General features: G+C 33.5%; 3 protein-coding genes across 4 annotated transcripts; all 3 read left to right on the top strand.

Moving 5' to 3' along the window:
* Positions 1-234: 234 nt before the first annotated feature.
* Positions 235-5,136, top strand: LOC129579507 (uncharacterized). 2 transcript variants are annotated; one of them, XM_055469662.1, is made up of 7 exons: positions 235-1,029; positions 1,314-2,493; positions 2,613-2,819; positions 2,885-3,805; positions 3,870-4,034; positions 4,318-4,527; positions 4,580-5,136. In XM_055469662.1, exons 4-7 carry the CDS (start codon positions 3,749-3,751, stop codon positions 4,742-4,744), a joined length of 597 nt encoding a protein of 198 aa, XP_055325637.1. In that variant the 5' UTR covers positions 235-1,029; positions 1,314-2,493; positions 2,613-2,819; positions 2,885-3,748; the 3' UTR covers positions 4,745-5,136. The 2 variants fall into 2 exon arrangements, with proteins under 2 accessions (XP_055325637.1, XP_055325638.1); XM_055469663.1 differs by having other exon boundaries at positions 1,314-2,819.
* Positions 5,137-5,957: 821 nt separating this feature from the next.
* On the top strand, positions 5,958-9,051 carry LOC129579444 (homeobox protein MOX-2-like). Its single transcript, XM_055469524.1, has 3 exons — positions 5,958-6,324; positions 8,606-8,778; positions 8,858-9,051. Exons 1-3 carry the CDS (start codon positions 5,958-5,960, stop codon positions 8,918-8,920), a joined length of 603 nt encoding a protein of 200 aa, XP_055325499.1. The 3' UTR covers positions 8,921-9,051.
* Positions 6,460-8,441, top strand: LOC129579506 (synaptobrevin homolog YKT6). The gene is made up of 2 exons (XM_055469661.1): positions 6,460-6,946; positions 7,041-8,441. The coding sequence occupies exons 1-2, from the start codon at positions 6,822-6,824 to the stop codon at positions 7,513-7,515; spliced, it is 600 nt and encodes a 199-aa protein (XP_055325636.1). The 5' UTR covers positions 6,460-6,821; the 3' UTR covers positions 7,516-8,441.
* Positions 9,052-9,130: the final 79 nt, after the last annotated feature.

Raw genomic sequence — 9,130 nt, 5'->3', positions numbered from 1 at the left:
TCGTCGCTCAATTTATACCGGTGGATAAATTGACGAGAAGTTTTACGTCTTAAAGGCAGATCCATGTTGATTGCAGAGTGCATTGAGTTGACATGGACTATGATTTGAAGCGTAACTAGAGCATTTGATGCTAATTATGAATAATTCAAAATTATTCGTCTAAGTCATTTCGCCAGAAATTCAATACAAAAATGTTGAATAAAAATTATGCACTCGTTCAAGCAATGCGACACCAATGAGTACTATTGCAAAATGTATATTTTCCTTGAGAAACAAACGTTGCATTTTGTTAATGCAATCACATTGAATCGTTTCATTCTGCGAATTGTTTATTCACCATATTTCACGGCTAGAATTTCAAGTTTAAGTCGAGTTAAAATCCATGGTGTCCTATGCGTTGTCTTATATCTTTTTATTTCTCTCAATCAACACATTTCTGCGACTTTTACATATATCAGCATAAATAAATCGAAAATATTCCTTTGGACTGAATAAAATAATGGAAATGCTACGAAGTGTGAATGGCTTCGACAGTCTGGCTTCAGCGTTCACAGAGTAAAAACGGCAGAAACCCTTGTATTTTATACTCATTTAAAGTCACATTTAATTGCATTTATCCTTCAAATCATCCAGTTTTCATTGGCTCGTGTAGAAAAACCACAAATTTCTTCTCAAAGTTTTTGTGAAAAGACGTTTGAACAGAATAGGAATAACCATTTTATTTGAACGCAATTTTTGCTTTGGACACAATGTGGAGCAATAAACGATACAGTTGTGATCGTTGTGCACAAAACTTTGATTCCAAGGATGCCTTGTGGCAGCATCAAAAAAATCATGCGAACGAATGTCCCCATAAAAGTTGTATCGGAAGAAAATGCACGCGATGTGCGCAAAAATTTTCTATTTTCAATGAAAAAAGATTTAAATAACAATCTGACTGCAAAGTAATCAAAATATAAACAAATGAACAAAAAAAAACGTTAGGAGACAACGCTTGATATTTAAGATTTGTGATGAAAGTGGAAAATCGTAAGTTAAATGTACTACATATTTTCAGAACGAATGTCACACAAAAGTCACTTGAATATTCTTAATTAAAATGTTCCTTTAATTAAATAGTATTTAGAATGTCCATGTTAACTATTTTCATTATCTCTTATCGAAAAATGCCAAAACTTCGTTCATCAATAATATTCGAATTGCTCAATCGTGTACATGATATTAATGAAACAGCACTATATTCGTACACAGAGACATGTAAAAGATAAATGTCTAATTTTCTGTTTTGTCTCCTTCCTTTTCAACACATACAGTTAAAGCAATAAATCACCGTTTGTGGTGTGCAAACATTGGCCACTTGTACCTTTCTCGGACCAGCAAAACATTATGAATAGTTCTCTCTTCAAGCATAATGGACAACGAAAATCATATTTGAAAAAAAAAAAACTAACAGAGACAATCAATTGCCAAACACAAACGTTTCCGTAAAGTTCGACCATTTTCAATCTTTAAATGCATTTGTATATAATAACACCATTTTTAAACCAGATTTTTTGAAAAATTTGCATATTTTTTGCATGTATTTTGTTATCGATCATGCTAGTAAGTAAAGCAATTATATCATAGGTTTTCAGTGAACGAATCCGAATAAATTGAACATATTATTGTCTTTTGAAACATGTTCCTAAATATAATGAAAACATAAATGAAAATCAAATGATTTTTGATTTTTTGGTTGAATGAAAAAAATCGAAATCGTATTAAAATATCAGCTACAGAAATATTTAAATGTCACTAATGTATATTTTTCAATAAAAGTGTCCAGCTGTTAAAATAAAATAAAATTTAATGCATTAATCTTATATTGTTTGGAAATCAAATCAAAGAGGAACATTGTGTGTGCGTACATACATGCAATTTCAATATTATATTTCAATGAGTTAGCTACGCATACTCAAATACTTTAAAGGTTAAATCAGATGCAAAAAAAAGAAATCGCCCATACTGATAAGTTCATGTAATTGAAATGATCATCACGTTTTATCCACTTGCATCGGTGAAATGCAACTACTTTTTTGTTTTTATTTTGCTGTTGATAAAAACATACAGAAGAACTGTGTAATTATATAAAATTATTATTTCCTGTTCAGAACAGGAGTAAGTAGGTATAACGCTTGAATTCGATCAATTGTTTGTTAAAATCCGTTGAAATGACACCTATATGGATTGGCACTAGTTTATTACTTCTCTTCTGCGTTCCGATTGCAGTGAATATAAACCACATTCAGTTGAGTTTTTAAAGTATTCGGACATTTTTTTCTATTTTTCCAGGCATGGGATTATTCCATCGAACGCGTTGAAAGTTTGAATAGCTCAGACACAGAATATGTCATATTCGATGTTCAAGTTCAGAGAGCCGACTGTTCCGATTTCGTGATAAATGGAAATATTACTTTTAAGTCTGCATTTACGCGAAATCCCAGCATGTACTATGTGAGTGGTTTTGGGTGTTGTGCTTGCTTTGATGCAATAATGTCATTAATATGGTAATTAATTGTAAATCGAATTCGTGTATACTATTCAGTTTCTGTTTCTGTTTCGATTTGATCTAGCACACAACACACATCTACTACAGTGCCTTGGGAAGTAATCAGTATAACCGGCTGCCAACACAATTTCCACGAGAATCATTCTGCTTCTACATTAATAACTCTTACCGTAAATATTTTATGAATTCATTGAAGAGACCGGTATCAAACTTTCCTCACACGAACGATCTAAATGAAGACCTTTGCAAGGCATTTCAATCCGACCATGATGTAGGCGATGGATTTTGAATTAATACAAACAGCTTTATCACAATTTTTTGAACATTTTGTTTCAGTTGGTTTTCAATGTTCACAATTTTATGATTGATAAATCGGTTATGCCGCCATACGTACAAGAAGGAATGTATAAGATGGAAATACTAATCGATCTGGATGATGTAGTCATCGCTGGTGTCATACTTCATTTGCGAACCGACCCCGAATCAGATGTTTAGATGAATCTAATTTTTTTTTCTTATTCCAAGATTTGTTTTGTGGTTTTAATTGATTCTTCATTGCACCACACTTTTTTAATTAAAGTTCAAGATAAAAATAAACCAAAACCATTTTTGTGTTTGTGTAAACAATTTAATTTCAATTGCACTCAAGTTTTGTGTCAATTCGTGATCATTGAGAACCGACAAATTTTAAAATATAAAAATAAACGAAATTGTTTTCAATTGCATTCAGTTTTTGTGTCAATGCATGTTAACACATATCCATTTTATGGTCATCACAAATCGGGAAATTTCTAATTATTTATAAAAATCATTAAAACACATAAAATACAGTTTGACACTATCGATTCAACCAATTGTCAAGCTTTTGAATCAAAATTTTTGTTTCATTGAGATGAGTATCTAATTTCGATGTAAAAAATTTCATGGCCACATCTCGTGTTACCACTTTAATGAAGCTAGCATGCAATTGTCAAAAGGAGAAAGTCAACGTGAATCGTTTCGTGTTTGGCGTTGATATGATCTTTTTTCTTAAATCACACCGCATGACAATGTTAAATCAATCGCAACGGTAATTCATCTTATTATTAGTGTTTAGTGTGAAACAATGCACTTATCACATTGAGAATTTATGAATTAAGAATCAAGAATAGGTAAATTTCTCAAGTAATTTTGCTCAATCGCTCATTGCTTTTCGTCGAGATGACACGTTTTTTGGTTTGCATTTGTTCAGTTGCACTTTTCATCACACCCATTTTGGTATGTATACATGGACCCAATTTTGTCACAGTAAAGATTTCATTGAGCTTTTGTTTTGGATCAGGCTTCATGGGATTACTTTTTCGAACGTGTTGATAATAGGCGAAAGTCCGGTAAAGGCCAAATCACATTCGATGTTGAAGTTGAACGAGTCAATCGTACCGATTATGCACTCACCGGAAACGTTACATTTCGATCTCCATTCAAGCGAAATTCGAATGCATACTTTGTAAGTGAACACTGGTTTTATGCACAGATTAGCGAAATTTATTTGGGAAAAGCGAGAGAAATTATATTGTCAGTGTAATTTAGATCGAAGTAAATGTATTACATAGTTGTGTATCTATAAAAAAATAATGATCGAAATGGTAAAATCTATTGTACACCAAAATCGATTTTTTTTAAAGCGCCAAAACTTCAATTTTTTATTTTTTTCTTCCAAAAACGTTTCTTTTAACGTCCTTCTATCGAAAATTATCCACACATACACTAATTGACTCTTTTTTTTCAAGCATTCATTGAGTTTCTATGTGAATCCAATGGAGGATAATCATCACAACGAAAAGGTGCCGATTCATTTTCCACGAGTCACCTATTGTGAATTCTCAAGCACTGGCCATCGAAAGTATCGTGTTAAATCGTACAAACCGCCTGTATCAAACTACTTTTACTCGGACGATCCAAACGAAGATCTTTGCCATGGATTCCAAGGCGATAACGATGTAAGCAATTGTATTTTTCGTCAAAAATGAATATTGATGAATCTCATTTTAGTTGATTTTCTATATTTACAAATTTGTGATTGAAAAATCTGCCGAGCCGTCATACATTCCGGATGGTTTGTTCCGAGTGGAAACAATGTTCGAACTAGACGACTCAATTGTTGCCGGAATAACGTTGGTTGTACGAATGGAAAGTGATTCGCGGCAAAGAGGCTAACATACAAACACACATACCAAATTGGATCAATCATACTCTTTTATTAACTGCTGTAAATGACCAAACGTTTAGAAAATACACCAAAATCCATCTAAATACTAACAGCTGACTCGGAAACTGTAAATAGAATGGTTTTATTCCATTTCGACAACCGATCAAATTTATTTCAGTCAATTCATAATAATTTGATGGCTCATTTGAAAAGTGCATTACCGGCCCATTGCATCTGTCGATATGATCTGTCGGTCGGTCGGTTGGTTGGTCGGAAAAGAACAAAAGCACTGAGTTTCAACGGAGATGTTGTGAACGGCAAACACGCGCGTGCGGAAATTATTGACTTAATTGGAATAACATGCAGTCACAGGTTCGTGTGCAGTATGCTGGCTGTATATGTATGCATATATATATATGCATTATAGCTCGCTACCGAACCAATCGACTTGAATGGGTCCATAAGGAAATGAAATACTACAGTCAGATGTATTGAATGGGCCGCGTTTGTTGTGAAACAGCAGCTATAATTTGTTGACAAACAGTGTTTGGTTTTGTCAAACAGACTGAAGAAAATGTTGGTTTTTCCTCCAGTTGTTTTCTCTACACATGTTCCGTTTACGCACCGGGGGCGAGCCACGTGCATCTGTCAATACGCTTGGTGTTTACTTGTTGTATTTTTTCCACTTTTTCTTCTTCTTCTTTTTAATGTGTTGACATATTTATTAGGCTGAAACTAATTGCCTCCATTTATTTTGATTTTGTCGACTATTGTTTCCGAACCAAGAGAAGCAAGTCTTTTTCACAGGATGTCATCCTTCCACTTGCACACTCCTTAAAATACAAGCAATAACATGTTAAAATATCCTTTGTTTATCCATGAAAGCAATAACAAACAAAATGACGCAACTGTGGATCTAGTTGAAAGAAGCAATGAATAATCGAAAAACCATACACAACTATCTTGAATCGGAGATTGCTTAGAATGATATTAGATGCGTTCATTGGATTTTTTTAGGTGGGAGTATGACGTTGCATTCAACGTAATTCCGTTCATTTGCTTAATTATGTTTTGGATTTTTTGGAGTAAACACACTTTGCTTCATTCGTGAACTCTTTCGTACTATCATAGAGATTTTTCAATCGATTTTTCTCTCTGTCAAAAGAAAGTTGTGAATTTCATTTAGTCAAAAAAAAAGAGTTTGCCAAAGCGAGAAAAAAAATGTCATTTATGGATTCATCCGCCTCAACGTCGCAACAAGGGTGTAATAATCAGATGAACTTTGATTCAACTACAACTGAATTTGGTGCAATTTGTGAAAATGAATCTGAATTACTGATGAACTCAAGTAGAGTGGCGAAATTCCCAAAATCCACATTAAATGACAACAACGATACAAGACATGTGAATCTGTGCTTTGATTACAACAAATGTTTTGCCAATACATTTCAATACAGTGGAAATAATTTTGGTTACAACGGTGGAAATGCATATGGATTGAGTACGACAACAAATGAATCATTCAATACCGCCGATCCGTATGGTTATAGTTTCAATGAAGAATCACATGAGCTGCAAAATCAAACGGGTAAGTTTTTAAACCGATTTTCAGTTGCTCTGTTCAAATTTGAATTGCCTTGTGTATTGTGAGCGCCGCCTGACGGTCATTCGTGCAATGCTCGGTTTTAAGTGTTTGTGCGTTGTTTGTAACAGCTGTCATTGTTCTCTATGTGTAAGAAGTGTACATGTCAAAGCAATTGTGACGGAGAAAAAATTCCACTTTATTAATAGTGATATATATACATGTTCAATTGGTGTGGGCCAAAAACGAAGTAAAAAAAACATATTGCTTGCATTTAATTTATTGAATTGGATTTGTGTTTTAGTCGATTATAGTGGCACAAGAACGAAGCATTTCAATTAGTTCCAATAATTCCACTGCGAAAAATTTACAGTGAATAAAGAAACCACACACATACACTGTGTTGAGTTGAGATAACTAATTTCCTTGAATCATAACAAGAGGAGGCCTTTTGCCTGTTGAAGCGAAGCTACAAAACAGAAGAAAATTCAGCATATTTCACAATGGTTAAATTATTTGCGTTAAGCGTTTTCTACAAAGGGTCCAGTGAAGCCAGATTGCTAAAATCGGCCTATGATTTGCAGAGTTTCTCATTTTTCCAGCGTGGATCTGTGCAAGAATTCATTGGGTATGTGTATGGTGTTCATTTCATTAAGACACGGTTCTATCGAATGCTCCAATGTGATTATAAAATTCGACATTCAATTTTGTCTTCATTTCAGATTTGCAAGCAGAACGATAGTGGAACGCACACAGTTGGCAACTCGACAGTCGGTCAAACAAGATGTTTACATGTGTCATGTGTACGTGCGTGGTGATAGTTTAAGTGCTGTACTGATAGCCGACCATGAATATCCACAACGAGTAGCACATACATTGATAACAAAAGTATTGGATGATTTCACCGCAAAAATACCAACCGAATTGTGGGCAACTAGTTCAGAGTCTGGAATCGATTTTGGCACCCTAGCAGCATACCTGGCCAAATATCAAGATCCACGCGAAGGTGATGCGCTCACACGCATTCAAGACGATTTGGATGAAACGAAAATCATTTTGAAGAATACAATCGAAGCGGTTCTGGATCGAGGCGAAAAACTAGACGATTTAGTGGAAAAATCACAGCAGCTCTCATTTCAAAGCAAGACATTCTATAAAACGGCCAAAAAGACAAACTCATGTTGTACATTTTTATAAATTATAATTGTATATGCTAGCATTTTTCTTTGGAGTGGGCAGACTTGGAGGCAAACAGTGTCTTATACCACAATTTATGGACCATTTATTCCATTTTTGTGCATGTGCTCAAATCTAACATCTCCAAACCCAGAACGACAAGATTTAAAACGAAACAAAAAAATACTATTGAATTCCAGAATTTCAACCCAACGTTAATTGTATCCTCATCACACACATATTACATCGCGTCGAGTCGAGATTGCATGAACGATGATTGAATAATATGTGATCTCCATCTGTTTTATGATCATATATATGTGAAATAATAAACCAACACTTTTGAACTGTTCAATTTGGATAAAACAAATGAATATCAATAATACAATTGTCTAATTTGAGGTTATTTTATTCATTGTTTTTATGCTAAAACATAATTGCAACGAAATTATTTGTCAACTCCATATTTGGCGCGACACCACAAAACCAGACAAAAATAAACCTATAAAATTATTCTGAAAAGGAGTTATGAAAAATATATGTCATTTTAACCGTTGCTTTTTGATGGATATTTTTATGTATAAACCTTATAAAACATAATGGATAACTAGAACGTACGATAGGCCAGCATATTTAACCATTTTTGATAGAAAAAAATTACAACAATGTCGATGTTTGATTGCTTTAGTACAGAAAAAAAAATTACAATTCCAACGAATCCAATTTATATAAAAGATGCGCATTAAAATCGGATCCACACTGAAATTCTGAATGGTTTAATTAAGCAAATATACAATTATTATTACATTTAAACCAGTGATTTTCATTTTTTTCTCTTCGTTTGTGTATAATTTTATGGTCATCTTTTATAATATTCATTGTATAATAATAATTGTTCAAATAAAAATGTTTAACTGACGGAAGAAAATCTGTTGTACAAAAATAAACGAGCTCTTTTCATTCCTAATCTGCTTCGTTATTTCAATCATTTCTGGTTTTATTCAAATGTTTGAATAAAATTGAATAAAATTGAATAAATTTGAATTCTTGTCATTTAGTTGCATTTTAAATTGAATGATCTTTGTTTTTATTCCAACTCTATCTATTCTAGCTGAGGTTGATTCTGGTGTCAACGATGAACCATCTCCGAAATATCGAAAGGAGCGCACTGCGTTCACAAAGGAACAAATCAGAGAACTTGAAGCAGAGTTTGATCAGTCGAATTACTTGACGCGCCTTCGACGCTATGAAATTGCTGTTGCGCTTGATTTAACCGAACGCCAAGTAAGGCTGATCAATTGACTAGTTTTTTTTTTTTCAAATGAAAATATCACTAAAATCAACTATTTTCTTCCAATGCCAGGTCAAAGTTTGGTTTCAAAATCGTCGTATGAAGAACAAGCGTATAAATTCACCTATTGATTAATCTTACCTCGGGCTGGAATTTTCAAACTTGCGTACGTTAATACTCGGGAAAAATCGGTGCAAATTTCGAGCTAGAGAAAAACCATTTTACCATGCGATTGTTTTACTTCAATAAATCACGAGCAATATAGTTGGTAACATGTATGGCTAAAAAAATCTAACTAAAAAAATCAAATAAAAAGAAAATGTTTTTCAAAATACAAGCACAAAC

Source organism: Sitodiplosis mosellana, unplaced genomic scaffold (genome assembly GCF_009176505.1).
Source record: "Sitodiplosis mosellana isolate CC-2019 unplaced genomic scaffold, AAFC_SMos_1.0 Smas_scaffold_6226, whole genome shotgun sequence".
Taxonomy (NCBI): Eukaryota; Metazoa; Arthropoda; class Insecta; order Diptera; family Cecidomyiidae; genus Sitodiplosis; species Sitodiplosis mosellana.
Note: the sequence above shows the minus strand (reverse complement) of the source record. Positions and strands in the feature narration are given on the sequence as shown.

Coding starts and splice junctions, on each gene's coding strand:
- LOC129579444 (XM_055469524.1), top strand. CDS start 5,958: ATGTCATTTATGGATTCATCCGCCTCAACGTCGCAACAAGGGTGTAAT. Junction 6,325..8,605: donor TGAGCTGCAAAATCAAACGG/GTAAGTTTTTAA, acceptor TATCTATTCTAG/CTGAGGTTGATTCTGGTGTC. Junction 8,779..8,857: donor TTGATTTAACCGAACGCCAA/GTAAGGCTGATC, acceptor TTCCAATGCCAG/GTCAAAGTTTGGTTTCAAAA.
- LOC129579506 (XM_055469661.1), top strand. CDS start 6,822: ATGGTTAAATTATTTGCGTTAAGCGTTTTCTACAAAGGGTCCAGTGAA. Junction 6,947..7,040: donor TCTGTGCAAGAATTCATTGG/GTATGTGTATGG, acceptor TCTTCATTTCAG/ATTTGCAAGCAGAACGATAG.
- LOC129579507 (XM_055469662.1), top strand. CDS start 3,749: ATGACACGTTTTTTGGTTTGCATTTGTTCAGTTGCACTTTTCATCACA. Junction 4,035..4,317: donor GAAATTCGAATGCATACTTT/GTAAGTGAACAC, acceptor TTTTTTTTCAAG/CATTCATTGAGTTTCTATGT. Junction 4,528..4,579: donor GATTCCAAGGCGATAACGAT/GTAAGCAATTGT, acceptor ATCTCATTTTAG/TTGATTTTCTATATTTACAA.